Here is a 24,063-nt window from a genome sequence, read left to right as displayed (position 1 = left end):
GAATAATTGTCTGCCAATCCACTGACAGATTAATCATTACAGCACTAATCATGAATATTACTGTCAACAACACTGACCTGGTCCGCCATGTTGAAAACCGGCTCCTGTTTCTCTGTCTTAACGTTGGACAGCTTCGGTCCCTCACCAGGTTCCATCTTGATGGCTTTATCCAGAATGCCGTTATCATCCCTGTCCAACAGATAGCGAAGCAACGCATTGTCCTTCTTTTTGGGGCTCCCTGGCTCCTGTTTGGTGCAGAGTTCACCTAGGGTGGCCATGTTGTCCCCTGAGGCTGACTCTGGACCAATGGGATCTTTTCCGGTAGCCTCAGCCGTTAGCTTGGCCAGCTCCACCGGCGAGGTGCTGTTCTGCAGCAACCTGTGGAGGATTTTGTGCTTCTCCTTCAGTGAGGTGGAGTGGTTGTTATGCCCAGCCCCACCCACACCCCCAATCCCACCTAGCTGGTCCTTACAGTCCTGGTCGTCCCCCAGGGGCCGTGGTGGTGAGCAGGGATCAGAGGGTTCTAATTTATTGGTGAGGAGCTGGAGCAGCTTAGTGTGCCCTCTTGAGTTCAGAAGGTGATTTGGGTTGTCACCAAGCTCCCCGAAGCTGTCAGGGTCACCGTCTCTCCCCTCCTCTTGCTCATCCTCCTGGTTTTGTGATGACAACAAGTCTTGCTGGTCCCCAAAAGTTCCAAATAAGTCCGCCTCTAAGCTGGGATTGTTCTTAGCTTGTTGGCTACCAGCGCTGCTGCTGTGAAAGGGGCTCTGAAGGCCAACTGGCTTTTTGTCAGGTGACTCTGGATGCTGCCCCTCGGTGAGTCCCTGTGAAACCCTGTGGCCCTGGGTTAGGGCCTGCAGTGCACTGAGGGAGTTGAACCCTTGACCATTTCCTGTGCTGCTGCACACAGATGCTGGCGAGTGGAGGCCGGCTGCAGGAGAGAAAGAACCAGGGGGATGTTGGGCAAGGTGAGGGCTACTACAGCTGCTGCTGCTGGCCGCCATGCTGGGGCTCTGGCGATGACGTGGAGATAACATGCCACCCTGGGCCCCTGAGGTGACGCTGGGGCTTCCTTGGGCCGAAGGGCTGCCCAGCCTGAGTGAGTGGCTGTTTCCCTGAGGTGTGGGTGCCCGACCCGATACAGCCCCAAAACCACGTCCAGGGGCGCCGGAGGCCATGGTGGAGTGGTGCGTGTTGCTGGTGACACTAGCATCAGGGGAAGGGGAGGGACCACTCACACTGGTTGGGGTCATTGGCTTGGCCAAGCCCTGGTCTGCGGTCATGCCACCACCCATGTTCTCCCTGGGAGAAAAAGAAACAGTCTATTTGTGAATATGTTTAGAGATATGAAATGTTTATTAGGATCCCCATTAGTTACAGCATTACATCCGTTATTCTTCCTGGGGTCCACAAAACGCTTTACGTTGTGACAATGCACCATAGCAACTTACATCATAACACATAACAAAGGTGGTTAGTTAATGTTCCCTAAAGTAAATTAGGCTTGACAGAACAATACAGAATATGTACGCGATAAAACCTGCAAGCTGCTTGTTCCATAATTGTAATAGGGATGACGTGGAGCAATCTTAAGTGAATCAGAATACATTATAATCATGGAGGATAAAATTCAAAGGGTCATATTGTAACTGAAATACATTCATATATACGTACCGCTATCCTTTTTCCTCTACCAACATTACAAATATTTTGTTATCTCTACTGAATCTTGTACAATGTTTTTGTGTTTGTTTTGTGTGAACCCCCTTTGCTTTCAAATATACTTATTTCTAAAGTGTATTGAACTCTTACACTGGTTTGGGAACTATAATCCAGCCTGCACATACTCTTGACTAATAGCCCCCCTCTTTAACCAAGACCACTTGTTAACAAATGACCATCTGTAATCAAAAAGGAAATACAGTGTCTGCTGTTCACTTACTCCTACTGTCAGTTACTGCTGCAAGGTTACAAAGCTAAATGTAGCTAAACAGCTCATAGCAGGAAAGTATACTGCACTGGGAAAATCATGGATAAATATATAATGCCATGTTTACACATTTTGAAACACATTTTTTTAGAAAAACCCTCAAATACCAAGAAAAGCAGCTGTCAGATATAAAAGAAGCTGAGACGTGTACCTTTAGTTGAGATTTTTTGTTCTATTTTGCATTTTTTGGTCTAACTATTGTTTCCAGGGTCAAGAACTTTCACGCTCAATTCCTGGCTAGGCCTAATAATTTATATAAAACTGTTTCATTTCAACATTTTCATATCTTCCCCTTAAAAAACAGTGACACAGTTATTAAGAAAACCTGACAGAGTGAAACAAACTGATGTTCTAACTGGTTATGACTATTGAAAGTAGTGCATTTTGGAGAGAGGTCTTTCGGCGTCAATCATGTCATAAAGTAGAACAGAGGGCAGTTTTTAAACCCGTGTACACAACTGAGAAAACAGAGTTGTAACGAGGCCTAAAGCTGTAGCAGAGAGACAGCTTTAAACATGCAGCGGCTTCAGCCCCACACCAAACACACAAAGCTCTGATTGTGCTGAGTGCTGGAGCGATAATTTTGACTGTGAAACTTGTGGAAGTAAAAAGGCCAAGTTCTCGCCATTGATCCCCGAATGCTCTGGGTAACAGTCCTGGCATTGTTTCCTGACTGCTGTCCAATTTGTGACTCTGAATGATCATACCAAAGGCTGGATGCTGGTTTTGCGTCGGCGTTGCAGGAGGGAGGGAGGGAGGAAGGGAGGGATGGAGATACTGTAGACTGGACTGACTGGTAGTGCTTGTGTCAGTTTTGGTCTATACATGCAGCGGCTGTTCGGAATAAACAGGCTCTTTGTTCTTAATCCACATTGCTGTTTCCCCTCTTTGTACAAACCGAGAGGAAACCACAAACACTGAGACCGAACATGTGATGGACGCACAGGTCATCAGGGGAAAGACGAGGAGGAAGATATGCTTCCATTAGCAATTTTCTAATCTTGGGTGGCCTTAAGTGGCAGCTACCAACTGAACTATATAACTTGGCTCCTCAAACCTTAAGATATTTTATTGCGTCTATGATTGGTGGAGAGGTATAAAGCTTTCTTTGGACGGACTCCCTGCAGGTTTAAGAGTTTTTCAGTTCAGAGATGATTTATCACCTCTGACCGTACAGACACTGCTCTCTGTTGCAGATTGGGTTTTAGGCTGAGACTGAAAATGTGAATTTTTGTTTAAAATCTTGCTGTTTGTACTTCTACTGAACTATAAACGCATCAAAAAATAACTCAATATACGCTTATTAAAACTATAATGTTGGTTCACTAACTGTTTTCAATAATGTAGTTCATCAATTTTGTTCAATACCTACCTCTGTTTAATAGATTTAGATGAATTTTCAGGGGGCTTAAATCCTGCTTCTTTCAACAATAAACTCTACTAAACCTTAACTTAACTGAAATTAGAGATTAAGTTCAAACAAATCTCTTGTCCAGGGAGGTTCTTATCATTTAAAAGATATTGTTAGGCACATAATAGGAAAGAATTACACCCAAAAAGACTTTGAAAAAGGTGTAGAAAACTGATGCAACCTTTTAAAGATGGAATCTGCGACAATATATGAAGGATTCTTATTTAAGATAAAGTTCATTCATCGTTGAGACTGAATACAATGTAGAAGAAAGATAGAGGCAGAGAAAGAGTAGCTGCTACCTCTGTAGGATGTGCAGGGACATGTAGAGCTGTGGTTCGTTAGTGGCTGTAGATCGCACCAGCTTGCTCTTGGTGTGAGCTGAGACGATGTTGCCGTCTGCCAGGGAGAATCTGTACAGAGGGCTGAGCGCGTGGCCGTTCCTCAACACTGCGAGGAGACAGACGAATATAGAAAATGACACTTATTACCGGAAAAAATCCTCATAACATGACTTACAGCCACTGAGAGGGACAGCTTCCTACAAACTGATTCCCAAAAAAGAGTCTGTACAAAGATTAGTTGACAGCCATGAATGCTACACATGTATTTAATCTGCAAAACACTCCCAACATGGATATTAAGTAGATTATCCTTCTTTGATTGATTCCTCAAACGATTTCTAAATCACTGAACCCTCAATTTGTTCACATTGAACCTAAAAAAAGGAATCAAGACAACGATCAAGCAAGAAAAGAAAAAGAAAGATTAACATGTTTAGGCTGCAAAAAGCCTCCATTATGTTTAATCAGTTCCAGCCTGCAGGGTGAGCTCTGACTTGTCATACTCACCTTCTTGCTGGTGTTTCTTTGCGAAGGACATCTCCCCGTCATTCTGCAGGTGAAACCTCTGAATGCACCGGCGGACCAGGTCCTCCCAGCCCGGCTTCATGGACGCGCGGAGCAGACTGGTGTCCAGGGACGTGATCTTACCTGGACAGGTAGAAGACCCGATGTTAACAGATTACTTTCATGTTTTGACGCTTGCCTGTATATGGTGCAGTGGGGTAATTACTTAGCAGTGTAACCGCCACTTATGTTCCAGCCCTTACGTCAGCAAGCATCCACCCTGCTGAAGTGTCTTGAAGCAAGGCACTAACTACCTGCGCAAACTTGTTCCTGACCTCATAATGAAAAACTGATTATAAAACAGCTGGGTTTTCAAACAACACCACACTAATTTACACTTGTCACCCGATGTAATAGCAGTAGAAACTCCTCCTCCGGTCCTACCTTGAAGGTCCTGACGCGTGGTGAAGCTCTCGTACGTTGGCATCACAGGTCTCTCTTTGACGGGGACTCTTCTTGCCACGCAGATGAGACATGACTGGAAATCTGCATGTTTGGAAAAGTACAGATTAAAATAGTCCTTTTAGCATATGCATAAGAATAAGAGTTTGGCTGTTAGAACAACAATGTGATTTCAATTGGTGCCTTTTTCCTTTGGTGGCTACCATCCTGTGTGTGTGTTTGTAGGCGAGTGTGAGCTCACTCTTCCTCTCTTGGGTGGTCTTCTTCCTGCTCCCCACCTGTTATAGCTTCCCTCACTAAAACACAAGGCAACAGGTCTGCCTTATTAATCATGCTGTCTGTGTTTCTATCTTCATAAAGACAATGCATGCTTCAAAAGGGTCACTTGATAGTCTTTTAAACCTGCAGTAGGCAAAACCTGGATAAACCTATGCAAAACCTTCCGCCTCTCTATCTGCTCCGCCTCGTATTGCTCCGCTAAGCCCCTCCCACCAAACCACACAAGTTCAAAGGGCAGCAGCAGGAGTCCTAGTGAAAACAGCCAACAGTATGAAATGACCTGTGATTGGCCAAAGCCTCTCGTTACAGACTGGATCTTCTAAAGTCTGAAAACAGAGCTAACATGAGGTGCAGAAGTCTGGTTTTCTCTCAGACCACTTTAAGTACAATATGCTGAAAGGTTATTATGGAAGTTTTGCCCAATGACGGCAAGAAAAAGCTGCCTACTTCTGCTTTAAGCACATCACTAAAGATCTGAAACTCAGACCCGACTTTAACCTCAACCTCATTTAGTCTCACCTCAGTCCTATGGAGCCTGTAGTATGCCACTGGACTTTATTTTGTTCAAACATAATCAGTTAATAAATTAATTTTATTATAATATTCAGTAATGAAACAAGGCGGACGTTCCCACTGTTGCTCATATCAGTGGCAGTAAATGAAAGAAAGTTACTGTGGAGAATATAATTAAAGCTCTAAATCGCTTAATATACTGTCTGGTGTTTAACACCGAACCACTATATAAATCACAACCTACACCACAGGCATCTACTGCGGGACTCCTGTTAACACCTTGAGTCGACTGTACAGCCTCCAGATTTAACCTCAAACTCATGTCTACTACCCACAATACTCTACACGTTTCATCCTGAACAAGTGCAGCGTCAACATCAACCCCGACCTCAAACTCAACTTCACCCAAACCCTCTTTTCTCACTTTCAACCACAGATACACCATAACCATACTGTAGTGCTGAAATCAAACTCAGCACGGACACCAACCTCAACCTCATCATTGATCTCACTCCCAATATCAGCCTGAGCTTTAACATCTGCCTAAATTCCAGCTTGCAGCCCTCCGTCTCTCCACCAGACATGCTCCTCCTGTCGGGGGAGAGATTGGAAGAATATCTGGTTGTCAGACATCTAAAATTAGAGTGCCAGACAGATTCTTTTCCCTAGTGTGTATGTGTGTGATAAGATAAGATGGGACGATGACAAAGTGCCACACACTAATTAGTCTCTCCCGGTGGAAGGGAGGACAAGTAGAGTGGTGATGAAAAGAGGACAGGACACCAGAGACAGGGAAAGTGGGGATGGAAAAAGTGATGGGAAAAGGACAGAAAGTCAAGACCGAGATGGAATGACAGAGAACGAAGAAAGTAACAGCGAGAAACAACACGTAGGAATGGAAAGGCAAAAACTAAGAGCACACAGAAACAAATAGAGACATGCAAATAACAAAAGAGGAACCAAATCGAGAGAGATTAAAACAAGGAGAGCAAAAGGGAAGGAACAAAAGAGACAGATAGAGAGGGAAAATGGAAAAGACAAGGCTAAATCAGATAAGATTTAAAGCCAAATAAAAGACCAAGAGAGAGATGTGGGGACGGAGAGAAAGAGGAAAACAATGAGACAGTAACCAAAGAAATCAAATAAAAAAACAAACAAAGACCAAGTGAAAAAAGCCAAAGATTTAATTTAGAGACAATACCTTCCCCCTCTTCCTTGATAGACTTGGGTTCGGAGACAGCAAAACACTGCATGGTCTCATACTTCTGCTGTGACGCGTCCTGCTGGTCGGACGCCGGCCGGGCCTCGCCGTCGGCGTGAGGGTTGACCAACATGCGACAGTTGAAGGTGTGACTGTTCCTGTTGGACGAATCACTGCTGCGATGATTGACTGGAAGACAAATAGAGACAACAAAACAAAAAGGGAGGCATGAGAAGCTGTCAGCGTAAGCATGCTGAAGGTCCAGTGTGTAGGATTTAGTGGCAGCTAGCGAGTAGTTGCAGATTGCAATGCCTTCACCTCACTCTCCTCTTCCATGCTATGAATATTATGTTCTTGTGCCTAAATGTCTCACAGTTCTCCAGAACTCTGTGAGGCTGTGGAGACAGAGGTCTTTCAAGGTAAGATTGACATAATGTTGACATTCGTTACTCAGCTAAATAAACTTAGCTAACAGTTTGTTCAGGTTAATTGAGGAAACTCCCCTCCAGCTAAACAGTGGTTTGGGGCGATGTTAACCTGAGTACACTGTGACTCGCTAACTACAACAAAAGCTAATACGAGCTACTACCTGCTACTAGACATGAAACAAGAGCTAATTTAATGTGGGAAGTAAAAGACAGATATCAGTCAAGCCTATTTGAGCTTGATCATCTAGCTAAGGAGAATCTTCCCCATTCTTTTTTAGTGCTGTGAAATAAACCATAAATACTCATTCATTGCTGGTAAGGGTTAGGGTAATCCAATATGGTGGCTAGGGAACATCTCACATCATCTGAAAAGGCTACTTTATTAGACTACGTTACAGTAAACTTCCTGTGGTTCTTACCCAGGCTCTTGGGGAGGAGGTTCTTGACGAACTCGTCGTGATCTCCGACATGCAGCACACTGTAGACGCTGGTGTTCATCAGCTCCTCCTGCTGGTATCGCAAATACTGGCTAACGTTCTCCGAGACAAACACTATGTTGCCCTCCATGTTGACCACGAAAAAGAAGCCGTCCAGGGCCTGAGGGGTGAGGAAACAGTGGGAGGGCAGAGGGGACAGGGGAAAGGGGATGAAGGGAAGGAACGAGGAGAAGATCAGGAAGGAAGAAGAGAAGAACAAGATAGTTGGAGGTGGAAAGTAGGGAGAGGAGCAGAGAGGAGAAAATGGAAATGTATAAAAAAAAATTAGGGCAAATTTGGAGAGAGGGAAAAAGAAAAAGAGATAGAGGTAAAAGTGAAGGAAAGGAGGAAGAAGACAAGGTAGAAGGAGATTAGAGAAGAAAGAAAATGCATAAGGCCAGCAGGAGCGGGCATTGGATGTTAATTAAAGTTCATCTTAACTTTCCACCCAAAGCTGATTACACTAAATTAATACAAGTGAAAGGGAAAATGGAGATGTTACTCTTTGTGTTTGGCTACCTGCTAAAAATACTTTAGAAAATACAATTCAAAGAGTAACCATTTATTGCCATTTTATATTAGCGAATTTGCACTTGATAATCTTTCATTTTTGTCTTTACTTTTTGTTACAAGGAGTGTGTGATGTATGCTCAAAACAGCAAAAGACACTTTGTTTACTGTAAACTACAGTAAACATAGTGTCTTCTTGCAGGAACAAATGCAACAGTTTCGGATCTGTGTGGACAATATATGTTTCAAACTGTCCACTGCTTTTAAATTACAACAATTAAAAACAAAGCTCCATAATTATGACACAAAAAATACCAAGCAGTAACTTGCTATTATAATTCAAGGTATTACAGCGAGTGTACAGCGCTGTGCGTGTGATTTCTGTGTGTGTAGTTTTCTATTCTTTCATTCCTGTCAACTCAGCACCTATATGTACAGACTGTGATTGGCCCTTTAGTCTGGCACATGTCTGCACAAGCCTCCTACAGCACGTCTGCCTGCTTATCATCCAAACTGCTGTAGAATAGAATAGAATAGAATAGAATAGAATAGAATAGAATATAAAGGGTCTTGGCTTGAATGACACCTCAGCCAGTGTTGCGGCTTGTGGAAGCTATATATAGCCTCTGTGTGTGTCTGTGTGTGTGTGTTTGTAGCTCCTCCCCTCCTTTTCTAATCTGGCTTTTCAGAAAAGGTATTTATACCTCATTGGGTCCCATGTTATACGTCACCACACACACATGCCCACACACAGACACACTAGAGTAGGCTTGATGACGGCATTGCCGCTAACCAGAGGACCTCTTATCTCTCTGCATCACTGTAGAGTGCAACGCCATTTAAAGTCAGAAAGACGAGCTCTAAATGTGCTGCAGACAAAATACATGCATTAAAAAAACCTGCAGCCTTGAAGACAGATTTCTTTTTAAAATGCTGTTTCATTCGGAGCAAAAACAAGAACTCCGACAATCATTCTCGCATTGCAAAAATAATTACGGTGCACTTCCCCATTTTGAAACATAAGAATATTTAATTCAAACTGTTACTTCTTCCCAAGTTGTGTCAGTTGTGAAAACAGTTCAATTAAAGGCCGCTGTTGTGAATAGAAATACTCTGAATAATCATTCTCGGTGTCATCATTGCACCTCCAGCTAATGTTCTGTTTTGTGTCGCAATCGCTTTGACCTTTAGACTCTTTTTTTCCCTCGGAGGGTGATAACAGAGTCAGACTAAAGTTGGCCTGAACCTACCTCCAGCATCATGGGCCCAAGGGCGTCTTTATCAATGACACCCTGTCCTGTGGAGGAGACGTCGGCCTTCTGCACCTCCTCAGCATCAGCCACCGGAGCTTTTTCTGTAAAAGACGAGAACGAGAGACGTGAAAAGGTTTTTCCCAGGTTTTGCAAACTTTCGTTGGCCGTGTTTTAACATGAATTTCCATCCCATTGCTGAGAAGTGAAGAAAAAAACTTCATAATGTATTTCAGAGGAATTTAGTGAATGCATTACATGCATTAAAAGTTAAAGCTCAACATCAAAAGGAGGGGTTTGTATCAAATGAAGTAACAGACTGTATGTTTACCACCACACTTTTTTTTCTTGGAAGAAAACACAGTTTGTCAGAATGAAGCTTTTTCTTTAGTATTTTCTTTTCCCAGAAAACAGAGTGTTTTTTGTGATGATCACCCTCGGGCCAGCAGACACCCTCTCACACACTCCCTGGCTAGTCTTTCGCTCACCCTAAGTTACACCTTCTGCTAGTATGACCCAGGTCCTCCGTCATTGAGAGGATGCACTGTCAAGCCTGCAGGTTTGAGTGCCTGGAATGTCACAGAGAGCAGGTATCGCCACGCTAATGTGCGGTACATTACACACATTTAGAGATATTAGAGCCCAGTCTCCACTCTCCTCCCTGGCTGTACCAGTGGACTGTTAAGCCTCCCATGGCCCCATTAGGCCACATAGCTGACATTCCTGTTGTGGGACCAGAGCTGTACAGAGTCATCAGCCCTTAAACCCTGTCACTTTAGAGCCTAGAGTGGCCGTCATGTAGGTTTGGAGGGTATTAAAGTCCCCGTTTTTTTTTATCATTAAATGTGATAGACTGTATTACACATGATCAGTCTGTGTGTTCAGGTTTAGAGCTTAAATCTCCCAATTTCCTTTCACAAAGGTTGTTGAGTGATTTTGTGTAACATTTTCTGTGGCTGTGCTTTAGTAGTGGGACCAGCAGAGAGCTCAACAAAGCTGAACATTACATCAACATCATCAGATGAAGATGAGAAACTCTAGGTTGGCACACAGCTTGTAAATAAATATATCCACCAGTCCGCAGCACGGACAGACGCGCGGCTCATTAGCTCTCAATAACTCTGACAAGAGCTTTCACATTGTGGCAGCTCCCAACCTTTGTACGCTCACAGCTGCAACGACTCCAAAACAAGAACCTTGTTAATTATTTCAATTAGCAGATTGCCAGAAAACTAATTGAATAAATAGTCAAGTCCTATCGTCTTATTTAGTTTTCGTGCAGTCCTAAAACCTCGAAGTGAGTTAGCATTTTAGCACTTGAAGTTATTTGAATGGATTTGTTGTTAGATGTCTGAAGTAAGGTATGTGGTTAACACAAGCTGACGAGATTTTCACGTTTTGTTCTACAACACAAAGCTAACGCAAAAGACTTCACTAGTCTGTCTCTACAGCCCGGTTGTGTTTGAACTCACGCTCTATTCTAAGTCAAACTTTCCAACTTGTAGATTTTAATTACAAGCTGGAAGTTCAGTGGTTGTGACGCTGAAGTCGTGCAACCGTGGTGTAGTTCGTTTATAGCTTTTAGCTTCTGACAATCGCATTTACGCTTCAAAAAACATGGAAGTTGCATTCACTTGTGTGGATTGTCTGGCTGAACAAAACATGTAAGTGTCATAAACCTTTGTTCGCCAGCGAGCTTATTATTATAAATCCTTTTGGCTTAGGAATACACCAACCCTTTACATTTAGCCACATTCTTAAGTAAGCTTGTCAGCTACACACACACACAAACACATATATATACAGTGTATATACACACTTTATTGTTAGATGCTGCTGGTTCTTGTTCAGTCTGAGCAGAGGGACAGTTGCTGAGTTGACACAAATGGAAGCACACATACACACTCATCTTCCATCTATTATATGACACTGCAATTAAATGACACTTGTGGGCCAAACACACCCTGCTAAGTTGTTTGACACACAAAGACAAAACTCTCACACATACACACACACAAGGAGGCGCTTTACTATTTGCTTTTGTCTGTGTACATGTTCTGTCTTTCCACCAGGTGACCTTTTTTCTGCACCAAATAAAGCTACTCATTCCCTTTATCTAGTATTCATTAAGTTGTAGTGCTGGTTTGATTATATGATTATATGGTCTTATGTTATTTTATAAAAACTTGTGTTTGCTATCAATACATTTAGTCTCAAATCCACCTCATTAGATAAACACTAAGGCTGCTGGACAACAGTGCGTTGTTTATTTTTCTCTTAAAAGAAAAATAATTTAATAATGTTTTGCAATAAAGAATAAAAAAGTCATCTTTGTCTTAATACGATATTACAGCTAATATTGAGCTTAATAGATTACAACAATGGTTTGCATAATATCCCCACGGAGGAACAAGATTATTTTCCTTATTTTAAGAGTAAATCCACTTGCAAAACTTCTTTATTTAACAGAAAGTAGTCTTGTCCCGGTATTGTAAATGAAGCAGCTGTTTAGTTTTAATACAAAATGCTAAAAAATAAAAAAGCTTCTGGTGCCTTCATTTAAGACAAAGTCGCTTATTTTTATTATGCTGTTTGAAGAAACTGTGTCTTATTGGAAGATTTTTTTAGCTTAAGGTACAAATTCTTAAATTTAGCTCAATAAAGTGACCAAATACTTAAGTCTATCTTAAATAACACAACTTGCCTACATTTTATGCCATTTTTTCTAGTTTTACAGTCTTTCGTGGAGAGATTTTATGCTAGTTTTAAGAATTTTAGCCAGGCAAACTTGGTTTACCCCATTGGCAATTGTTTTTTGCTCAATACAAGACAATATGATTATATTCGATTTGTTTCTAGAAGGGTTGTTTTTGCAGTGTGGCTTTCTGAAGGCGACCAGACAGCTGTGTGACTTGTGTATCATCTATGTGTGTATGTGTGCCTGCGTGTGCTTATTCAGCTGTTGTTTTCAGACACAAATGGTGCTAAAACACGTGGACACCGACTGGTCGACCACAGGGACAAAAAGAGGAGAGGGAGGATGAGAAAAAGAGCGATGGAGAGAGGGATGAAATAAGAGAAAGAGAGTGAGTGGGGGAAGAGTAGAAGGAGAGGAGATAGAGGGGTGGAGGAAAGGAAAAACAAATGGTTGAGGAAGGATGAAAGATGGACAGGAAAAGGGTAAAGAGATGAAGGAGAGGAAAAAAGGGAAAGTTTAGGAAATTAAGCGACAAATATGGTTTGCAGAAGGGTTAGAGAGGCACGCGAAAAGTTAAGGGGAGAGTAGAGAGCGGGGGAGGACACACAGAGGTAGGAGGGGAGGGGAGGTGAAAAAGAAAGGAGACAAAAGGGAATAATGGTGGGTGATGGGGAGGTTGAGAGCCCGAGCCTATCGGCCTGCTTTCCTCTACAGACTTACATCATGTTGGTCAGAGTTACATAACAGCCCTGGTTCAGTCTGTCTCACCATCACCATCACACACATTATCATTACACAGTCTGTGTTAACACTCACATACATTTCAGTTTGTTGACATCCACTTCAGTTGCCAGATGGGTGAGAACTGATACACAGGACACAGTCGGAGTTTAGACCGATCACTGGAAGGGATTTTCATTTTGTGTATTTTTTTTTGGGGGGGGGGGGGGGGGGTTTTTAATCTCACTCTCCATTTATTATAATTGATTCTAATATTCTTATTTATGTTCACATGCATGCTAAAGAGAAGACGCGTGGTGGCTTTTCTTTGGTGGTGGCATTTTTATTTTGTTTTATTCCACGCAGTACAAGATTAGGCGTGGTTTCACACGTTTGGTATGTGGAACAAGTATTTTTTTTTTTTAAGCGACCTCTACCTGGTGTAGACCTATGTATAAAATTATTTAAGACTCTTCACTTCCTACAACAACCGCATTCTCCCCCGACACTTTTCCAATGTTTGTGGTGGTGTGAACACGAGCAGAGACGCTATGTCACCATGAAACATATCAGATCGCTTCTTTCCGTAATAGTTTTCTCACCTCATCTCTGCTCTGTTAAAACAGATTCCTGGCTGACTGGTTTTTAAAAAAGCTGTTTTACTATGGCCCTCTGGTAGTTCACCTGGTAGAGCACCCCATGTACCCAGGCTGAGTCTTTACTGCAGCGGCCCGGGTTTAAATCCAACCCGCGCCCCTTTGCTGCGTGTCCCTGACCAACTTAAGCTGTCCTATCAAGCCTTACTGTCTGTGCCTACAGCATTATATTTTCATGTAGAGTATAAAATGTATACATAATGTATAAAGCTCTGCTGAGCTTCCCAAGAATACAGCAGACTGTCCTAAGTCAACATCCATTTGTTGCATAAAGCTTTGCACTCTGGGGTTATTTTCTGTAATGTTTTCCTTCCTATCAAACTGCACCAAAGATCTCCTGGATTCTTGATTAAATAATTGAATTGAATGCAGATTAGAGATGTAACATACGATATTATCGCAATAAAAAACAGATAAATATATCGTGGTGAATTTCCATTATCGTGATAATCTTGAATTGTGATTATTGTGTATATCCTCACATGACTTCACTTGAAAAAGCTGTCTAGCTCGCTGATGCACAGTCCTATATTGATTTATTTTGGGCAAGGGGACAAAGGGGAGCCCACATCGTTCCAGTCATTCTAAAATCCTAACCCTGTCAACATAGCTGAAGCGCTCGGCTTGCACGTTGCATCCCCCACAAAACAGGTTAAACCGGATGTGTGGAAATAGTACACATGACATATATATCATACAGTATACTTACAGATTTTTACAGATTAAGTTTCTAAAGCATAAACTGTAAATGTTTTGATGCATCATATACACACACATACATGTACAGGATATGGCACCAGAACTGTAATAGAAGGAACATTAACATTATCCTCACCCTGCTCCTTGATCTGCCTGATCTGCTTCACCGTCTCTTTGAGGATGGCACATTTGTCCGGCTTGACGTTGAGGTCGTCCATGTCGTTGATGTTGGCGAAGATCAGCTCGGCCAGCTCCTCGATGTACTTGTTCTCCTGCTCCCGGTTCCTCCTCTCAGTGTTCCTCTTAGGGCTGCCGGACACCAAAAATGAATGAGAAGCAAGATTAGTATCTAAATAGTTAAATTATCAAATACATGAATTTGAAACTTATTGGTTTAATTAAAGCATTTTCAACCACTTTCCAAGCCCTAAAAAAAACACTAAAATCTCTCACTATTTTTATTCCATGCATGCATGTTTTAAACTTGTGTTGGACGTGCTAGCATTAGCTAATTGTATAGCATTATGACTACAACTGGGGGTATCATCAGTGCTTCATGATGTTTGCTGGCATACCCTCCGCGCCCAGTTTTGTGCAGTGATTACTGTGTACCTTCGTTGAAACACAGACATCCGCACTCTGACTTCCTAACAGCCTCACTACAAACTGAACTACAATCCATGTGTCCTCATTATAACCTCAGCACAGCGCAACTCACAGTACATCGTCACCACAACCTTCATGCATCCTCTCGGACACTGAGAGCACAACGACTTGTTAGCCCTTATATAAACTGTCGTCTGTAAAAATGCTGCAGCAGCACTTTTCTTCATCGACCTGCGGAGCCTCGACTCGTTTCACCAACCTCTCCCCCCGCCCCGCTTTTTCTCCCACTCCCTGAAAACAAGTGCATTTATTATTTTACCTGGTTACAAAAAAGAACCCCAGGAATCATGCATAAAAAATTACTTATTATCTACATATTGGACTTTTTGCGTTTCTTTTCACACTCAAATGGAGAGACAAGAATCAAAAGTGGGAATCAATACGAACTGAAATCAATAAGTGACACCCAACCCTATAAGGCCAGAATGAGGATAATTAATTAATTAATAATAATTGATTGAATGCTGCATTGTACTGACACTCCTGGTGAGGTTATCTCGTCCTGAAGTTATTATAATGTAAAGTTGTGTTATTACTGTACAGAAGTATATGGTTATTGCAAACAGGTGTGTGTTAATGCTACAGCAGCGTTATAGTGATGTACAAAGACTGTGGACTAAGGAAGAAGGCCTTCACCTGGGGCCCAGGAGGTCTGACTGACAGTCCTTCCTCTTCAGAGACTCTCCCCCTCTGGGGGGCTCCGTGGTGTTCCCTCCCCCGCTACTCATCTTCAGCAAATATCAGCACCTAGAGAGACAATGAAAGAGAGAGCATTTTTTTAGTTTTAACAAAAGAATCATAAGAACTATTTAAAACAGGATATTCATTATGATTCTTGCTGTCAGTGATTCTTCCAAATCTAAAACATATAACGTACAACATATATACATAACGCTGTCATGTTGAAACAGCAACCCTTTAAAGTTATTATCGGGCAACAGTAAGAACTGTTTGTAGACATGTTTGAACAATGCAAATTCAGATCAGTTACCGGACGTGCCTCTCATAATATTTACTGTTATAGTACAAAGCCAAAGAGCTCAGCTTTCAATGAAGTTCTGTCCTTCTGTAATTTACATTTAAAGCTGATTTATATCTTTTGTTCTTGTTAAACATATGATGTAGACCACAATGGAAATTGTTATTTTTCACCATTTTTAATGAATATGTATGGATTTGTCACAGTGTTTGACGAGGTATATATTTTAAGTACCTAATCTGTCTCTTTATTGATGTGCAAAAACACTGTGGAAATTAAAAACCTCACCGCTGACATTGAAAAGTGTCCTCCTCTCTACTCAGTGAGCTTGACAGTGTTATTAACGACAGTATTATAAACAGACAAGAGTTAATGTGCTGGTGATGTACACAACCTGTTTGAATGGTGCATAATCAAACAGGGAGTGTGCTCATAACTCATGAAAACAATGTTTCATTGTAATGTGCCTGCAGACAATATGTGGGAGGCCCAGTGGGAATACAGTAGGTGTCAATAATTACTTACAGTTAGGAACAGCTAATTCATGTAGGCACTCACACCGCTCCTACGTGAACATTTCTGGCAAATAAGTCGGCCTTTAATAGAAGTCACAGCATTGAGAGCCAAACTGTCTCGTTTCTAAGAGTACAGAGCAAGAATGAAAAAGAAGAAAAAGTATAGGTAGGTGGAAAGAAAATGAAACACCCGTTGGCAGAGAAAGTTACACCATATGGTCACCTCATGCTGCTAGACCTTCTACCAAACACTGGTGACAAAACTCATCTTGTTGGCCCAACAGCGATCCGCACTGTGTTCGTCTTTGTGGGATTTTAACAACCCACTTGCAGCGTGCCTACAAGTCTCATTCTTAACTAAAAAGAGACAAAAGAATCGGAGCTGTGAATAGCTTTTGACACTACCTAGTGGATTCGTAAGTGCACATGATTTCTCCTCTATTGTCTGCTTTTCTAATGCTTGTTGGATTGTGAATTAAGATTTTTTTCAGTTTCTGACGATGTTTCACCTTTATCTTTGACTGGCGACATTATGAGTTAAGTGCTTTGACTAAAAACAGCAGCAGATCCAACACGATTGAAATTAACACTTGCAGTTATTTGCGCTCTAATAAAGTCAATTGTGTCGGTCAGATCTGTGTGGCAGTCAGTTATGGTTAGCTTTTAAACATGCAGTCTTAAATAATTTTGCAGCCATATTCTTTGTTAAATGATGATTTAAGAGATACAAATATATAAGACTAAAAACTGAAACAAAAAGTGGTGCTTTTGAATGCGACATATCTTTACTTATGTACACAACCATACACACTGATGAGTGTAGCAGTTGCAAGCGGGGAGAAGCGGTGTTTGTCAGGGCAGTAGGCCTTTAAGGCCCTTCATCAGGCCAACACATCACCTGACTGTTACATAACAGCCGGTCTGTGGGGCTGATACTGAGCAGATGAAGGCAGGAAAGAGGGATAAGGGAGAGAGAAAACATGAGGGAGGGAGAGGGAGAGGGAGAGATGACATGAGAGAGAAAGTGAGAAAAGAAAGAGAAAAATAACGGATAGAAGAAGAATTTAAAAAAACGAAAGCACAGCAGAACGGCGGATAGGAAAAGGATCAAATGGATGAACAATGAGTTTATTGGTGGGCATGTGCAGATATCAAGTTGGCGAGTGCAAATGTGGTGAAATAAGACAGGAGGGAGAAAATGGGGAGATGGGCATCTGTTGCTCTGAATAATCAGGCCTGAGGAAGGAGGAGAATATGGCCTAATTACACCATGAGAGGAGAGGAGAGGAGAGGAGAGGAGTGGAGAGGAGAGGAGAGGAGAGGAGAGGCGAGACGGCCAATCAGATCATGTAAAAAATGTCGTCTTTGGCTCTGGTTTTCGCTGATAGTTCCCAGGAACTTGTTAATCAGTGTTCATCATCCTAAGTCTCATCCATATGCTCACTGCTCACTGTGTTCCACACTGCCACCAACATGTAGCTAAAACTGCGCCACCCTGCCCAGCTCGGGAGCCGCTCTCGCATTGGACAGAAAAACAACCTTTGTCCAGCTGCGTGTTTTGTTTACTGAGGAAGTTAAGTGTCATGGCTCGGAGCCAGTCAGTAAAAATCGATCGTCAATCTTGAATTAAACGAAAGGTGCTTCTAACCAATGAAAGAGGGACTGCACTTGTCACGATATGCCAATCTGCTGCCAACCAACGTGAATTCAAGCTGGCCTGCAGCTTGGTATTCTCCATGTGGGAGGATGATTACTTACTGACAATTTTGAAGCCAAATTTTTAGGGCCTCTACAGGCGGGTTTTTTGAGACCAAAAGACTTTTTCATTTTAGTATTAAGGGTGATCGATATTATCTAAACAGTGCCTATTAACAGTGGATCTTACTTTTGGCCCCTCCTCATCAACTTTATTTGCTTTATCTTACTTATAAAGGGTTCAATGTTTAAAGAATTTTTCAGTTTTTAGTTGTTGTGTTTTCCCCTACTCAACATTTTCCGGTGGAGGTGTTCATCAATGAATTATGCTAATTTAAATTTCAGTAAGTTTTATTAAGCAAGGGAAAACCAGAAGATGCTGAATGGAAGACAACATTCATTCAAGGGGAGGCCCGACTGGGGTCTCTTAATGGCCTGCTGGCAACCAACCCCGACGGCCGACGGTCGGCAGAAAATTCCAGTTCGCGACTTGATCAGTCCGGCTCCCGTTCTCCTCGAGCGCGTCACAAAGATGCCTCCGAACACACCAAAACCGCGGCAACTGGGAGCGTACGTTTTGCGCGTGTGCCGCAAGGCGTAATACGTTCCATAACAGCGCAGGCGGCCGCTAATCTGTGTTTGGTCGGGCCCAAAAAAAAATTTAAACCAGGAATGGAGGATACTCTAGACTAGTAAAACAGAGCACCGCTGTCGTCAGTCCATTGCTTTTCATCACGAGAGTGTGGGATAGTAGTCAAAAGGATCGGGTTATTGTCAATTACTCCTGAACGGGAAATACGGATGCCTAATAATAACAAGATACTGGCGCTTGTGTACCCATCGCTCACTTCCGGGTTTTCTCGCGGTGCACTCAACTGTTCGGCTAGGTCAACGGCAGCACTCACCAATCAGATTTACTCATTGAGGCGACGGGCCACTGCCGTTTTACATGTGGAATTCGGCCAGAAATGGGAAGGCCGGACTGCCGACGCCGACTTGACTTGACGGGGCCGGGGACACACCGAACCGGTTTTGAGGGCCACTGAACCTCGCCCGCTGTCCAACGACGGGCCGATAACGGGTTGGTGCGGACGGCTTAGAGGTTGATGAAAGCCTGATGAATGTTTAAATCATCTCAGCAGAAAGGTGTACACACACACACACACACACACACACACACACACACACAAAGCCACTGAACTCACAACCTGGATCATTTAAACATCTCAATCAATGTCTTCTGATACAATTGCCCACTTTCACAAACACATACATACAGAGAGACGCATATGGCCTTGTGTACTCACACACACACAAAAAAACACATGATGAATTAACACTAATGTAGCCGGCGACAAAAGCCTTTTCCCCCCGTTCAGCCCGATACTAATGCAATCAGAGGAGCCGAGAGCTTCACAAAGAGAAGCCATTTAAAAACAATTTGAGCCGGAGCGAAGAGACGAGGCCAGAGGGTCAAACCAGCCATTAAGAAATTAAAGCTGAGGATCGATCACAACCTGCTTGAGGGGACTCTGTCTCCAATAGAAATCACCCTCAGTTTCTTTGTTTTGAGTTTCTGAAAATCCACTAGTGACGGGGTGAGCCTTTCACAGGTGGGTGTTTTTGTTCTGTTTACTTTTTGGAGGTCTCACATGTTGCATTTTTTACATAAAAGCTGCTTTATTTTGACACATTCATTATTTCAAGGAAGGGAAACATGAGTGGTAATTAGTAGAAACACTATGACGAAGGCAAAACTATAATAATCTATTATGGCAGACCATTTCTGCATTTGTTTACATAGTAAACAATGTAATTATTGAAATAAAACATTATGTATCATAAAACATATACACTATAATACTAAGCTAAAATCTGTTTTACCCTTGGTGTAAAGCCAGTGTATGGGACAGTGGCTCCCATATTGCTACAGGCATTTTATAATTTATTTAACTACAAACTGTCCCTCTGGTATATAAAGCTTTCAAGGAATATCCCTTGAAATCTACTTCCTGGTATGTTATACAGGTAGCAGGTAGGTGTCAGATTACAGCCAGATGGAGGTCAGCTGGGAGAAAGAGACGAGAAAGCGGTGCAACCTTTTAAGCACTAATTATGATTGTTTGGTAAAATAACTTATGACTAATAAGTGCAGGAAGGTTTGTTAATAGAGTCCAGATAATTACAAGAAATACTGTACAAGAGGGAATGGATGGAAAGCTGAATAAGTGGCTGGGAGGATGTGACAATCATCATTTGCATGAGAGACCTAGCCTGACAAAATGATAGTTGTCATGGAAGTAAAGCACACTATGGGTTGTTATTAAAGTAATGAGTCATCCTCAGGCATTAGCTTGCAGAATAATTGAGGTTTTTTGAGCGTGTAACAAAAAAAAGACTGACCACGCAGTCTTATGTAATGACTGACGGCACAAAATTAAAGCTAATGTGTTTTTTTGCAGGGATAGTGGAAAACTCTTCTTTATACCTAACATGATGACACCGTTGTGACTTTACTTTAGAGTTATTAACGTTAAATGTCAGAGTTGTTATCCTGAGAACATCATTTGCTGTCTCCACTCCATGTTATAGACAACCCAACACTCAATTACTGAAGCTTCTCCTTCACCCATTCAAGTCTGTGCATCTTTGAGAGGCCGCCTTACATTTTATTAAGGAACCTTTTAAAAGGACCAGTGTAGAAACTAGTGCTGTACCCAGAATCAAATTTGGCTGTTCAATACGAAGATATTCCTTCTCTTTTATTAAGTTCAGACCCACATTAAACTCCGGTGGAAATGTAGCTACATTAGTCTTGTGTTTAATGCCTTTCTTCATCATCTGTGATGTGAAAATCAGAAACAGATTTGCACAAAATCAGAGAAAGTAAAAGTATGAGACACAACAAAAAGCGAGTCAACTCTCGACTGATGATTCGAATCACTGACTTTTCGGGGGCAGCCATCACAGAAATATGGCGGTTGAACATGGCGACCTCTGTGGAAGAGGAACTGCTTCCTCTGTAGATTAAACAGCTGATCTAAGGTAACAAAAATGCAACAATACCTATTTTTAGATGATAATACACAAATAAATGAATGAATTTTATGTCAATAGATCCTCCTGAATGTTACACACTGGACCTTCAAATCAACACTGACATTATCAATAAAATTAGTCATTCATTATTACAGACAGTACTGAGCTCACTGACGTCCAGCTGCATTATGAATGGCCGTTGGGAAACAACCGTCATTCCAAGCCATTCATCATACACAGAGGTTGCAGCACTCGCAACACAAAATCTGTTTATTATTTAGACTTTCTTATAATCTTTTAATCATGGTTTTCTTGTGAATTACTGGAAAAACTTTACCTCCTCTAACCTCTAAAATAAAACACTGTGATAAGGAATAATGACCAGTTGCTTGAGTTGGTACCTGTAGATTTACAGAGTCGTGACAAGTGGACACGGCTTCTTTTTAAGAGGTTACAAGCCAAAAAGTCTGGGTTCCAACGAGAAATCCATGAGACAATGCACAGCCGCGATGCTAGTCTGATACCCAGACTCATAGAGAAGAATGTTAAACTCCTTCAGCGGAAAAGAGCGGACCAAATCAATAAAACAAGGATCGTGTTTTAGTACTTGGAGGTTGTAAACGTGACGTGTCTGACAGTGGTGACTGAGAGGTGGGACCCGACCCACGTTGGTGTCTAAGCTTCTGTCTAAGCCAGCGAACCCTCCCATCACACACAAACATAAAGTAGATTTAATACCCTGCTGAGGCTGGATTAAGACCGCTGGCTTCTCCCACACTGAAGCGCCTGCATCGTGTGCACGGCGGGTGTGTTTGTTTGTGTGCAAGCGCATCTTTTATGCGTAAATACGTCCAGCCTCTTTATGTATGTCTCTGCTGTTTGGTGCCGCGGTGACACTGCTCTGAGCTGCTGGCTTAATGGTCTGTGACTTACCGCCTGTTGCTGGGGACAACAAGCATTTTGTTGATCTAGCCATGCCTTATATCTCTGGGTCGCATCAGAGACAACAACGTCTACTCTACATCACGGTTTTTGTTTTACAGAAACTGCTGTCACAAAACAATATAATATATTAACATACAACAGTGGAGCAAAACCTGTACTGCTGCTGACTCAGCAACTACACACAAACCATATTAGACTTCCAGTGGCATTCTTAACTAGACTAACACAATATAAAGAGCACAAATATGAGTTACCAGTTCCTCCACACATCTCTGCCAACAAGGAAATAAATCACATTAGATTGATTACTTCACCTTGAAAGCATCCGACTGATTTCGAGTCACGACTGTATCTGTATCTGTGTGTTTGTTGTTATGGCTAATCAAAGCTAATCTGTCCAGATATACAGAGGGGTGAGTAACAGGTGAGAGTGCACTGCATGGTGGAAGCCTCTTCACAAATGATACATACAGTACAGTACATTTGAAATAAAGTGGTACATTTCTTTATAAAATGATGCCACAAAACAAGACTGGAGGTACTAATAATAAATGACTTAAATCATCCTGTAGGAGCCGTAATATTACTGATTGAATGTGAATGAATGGTGTATCAGATCTGTCTTAATTGACTCCTTTGTCAAACCTTTTCTCCAAAATCTAAATGACCTCTGTGACTGTGACAACCTCCAACAACCAAACTGACAGCTTTTTAGAAGCAGAGAAATACTGCCTTCATATTTGACCACATAATGGAAGTATGCATTTATCCAGAGGATTCAAAGATGATTTTATAAGAGCTGTATATGGCAGAAGATCTTCATCACAGGGAGCAGGCAAGCTCCAAAACGGTGTTCTTCCACTTGGGGCTTTTAAACTGTGTAATCTTTCACCTGAAAGTGAAAAAACGTTCATGCTTTGACCTAAATACACCTCATCTAACCTTACTTTACTTTCCATCTCCAGTGCTGCAGTTGACACTGGATGTGTGTGTGTGTGTGGAAAGTGACATAAGGTCTAAACTGAAACACTGTACTAGGCCTTAAAAAAAATCTACCAAAAATAGATTATTTGAGCTATTTTGTTGCCTGCCTATATCAAGCCCTTACTTGGAGTTTAATTGGAAGTCTGCCTTAATATGGCTAACATTAATACACTGGATATGGCAAAAGAGCTGGGGTAACAATTTAGGGTGCCGGTAATGTCCTACAGACGTCACTACGCCCAATGAACAACTGGTATTAAGACTTTATTTAACTTTATTACTAATATCCAGCTGACAGCAGACACATCAGGATGGTTTTGAAGATTTATAGTAATCCAGGTATTGGCCGGTTAGCCAACCAATATAATGTATATTGTTTGATTATTACAAACTCTTAACTTGAATATTTTGATTAGTTAGCATTAGTTTATTATCTGTATCTCAAAGGAAGTCTATATACTAATACCCAATATTATAGCTGAACCAACAGAACTTTGACACTAATGATTTGATTGTTTGGGGAATTTTTCAAATTTCACTTTAAAGTTTGAAAAGGGGATTTTGTCAGGCAATTTATGTCTAAAATCTAAATCTAAATGACAACAAAGCAGTCGCCCCCTCTGGCCACCTGGCAGCCTGGTCCTTTTTTGTTGAATTGTTGTCAAATTTTTCCAAAAGCTGCTGACACCAGTGTGTTGGAATGGAAAGCAAACGCCTTTCTGTGTGCTGTGAAGTGAGTGGCCCTAAAATTCAAGCTGTACACATTGACCCACTTCAACCAATGTCCTTTGTACTGGATGACCAGCCACATCCTTCCTTGTCTCAACAAATACAGACTAATTGGTATTTGAATAACAGTAACAAGTCAAAGTCTTTATGGCTTTGTGTCACCTGAGTGCTGTCTCAATCTCATCATCAATATTGTTAGCATTAGCTGTAGCCACAGCAAAATAAATAAACTGTCTATAGATGGCTTGTTTGCAGCAGCTGCTCATTACTTTGCATGTGCAGCTTAATGTAATGTGAGAGCCCGATCGATTATAGGCCGGAATCAATAACATTGAACATGCCTGCCCACATAGTACACACACACACACAC

The 24,063-nt window shown here is 41.8% G+C and overlaps 1 protein-coding gene across 6 annotated transcripts in view; it reads right to left on the bottom strand.

Annotated features, from left to right (window-relative positions):
- LOC118334438 (nuclear receptor coactivator 2-like) overlaps nucleotides 1-24,063 on the bottom strand; it is a 49,210-nt gene that overhangs the window by 16,068 nt on the left and 9,079 nt on the right. For all 6 annotated transcript variants that reach the window (XM_035670347.1, XM_035670350.1, XM_035670352.1 and 3 more), the window contains 9 exons: nucleotides 15,444-15,554; nucleotides 14,278-14,450; nucleotides 9,369-9,472; nucleotides 7,552-7,729; nucleotides 6,705-6,893; nucleotides 4,694-4,795; nucleotides 4,253-4,393; nucleotides 3,704-3,851; nucleotides 78-1,302 (listed from right to left, as the gene is read on the bottom strand). In XM_035670347.1, coding sequence (XP_035526240.1) covers nucleotides 78-1,302; nucleotides 3,704-3,851; nucleotides 4,253-4,393; nucleotides 4,694-4,795; nucleotides 6,705-6,893; nucleotides 7,552-7,729; nucleotides 9,369-9,472; nucleotides 14,278-14,450; nucleotides 15,444-15,535 — 2,352 coding nt within the window. In that variant the 5' untranslated portion in view covers nucleotides 15,536-15,554. The remainder of the gene's footprint in view (nucleotides 1-77; nucleotides 1,303-3,703; nucleotides 3,852-4,252; nucleotides 4,394-4,693; nucleotides 4,796-6,704; nucleotides 6,894-7,551; nucleotides 7,730-9,368; nucleotides 9,473-14,277; nucleotides 14,451-15,443; nucleotides 15,555-24,063) is intronic.

This window comes from Morone saxatilis, unplaced genomic scaffold (genome assembly GCF_004916995.1).
Source record: "Morone saxatilis isolate NCDOM2014 unplaced genomic scaffold, NCSU_SB_2.0 Contig23, whole genome shotgun sequence".
NCBI lineage: Eukaryota > Metazoa > Chordata > Actinopteri > Moronidae > Morone > Morone saxatilis.
Note: the sequence above shows the minus strand (reverse complement) of the source record. Positions and strands in the feature narration are given on the sequence as shown.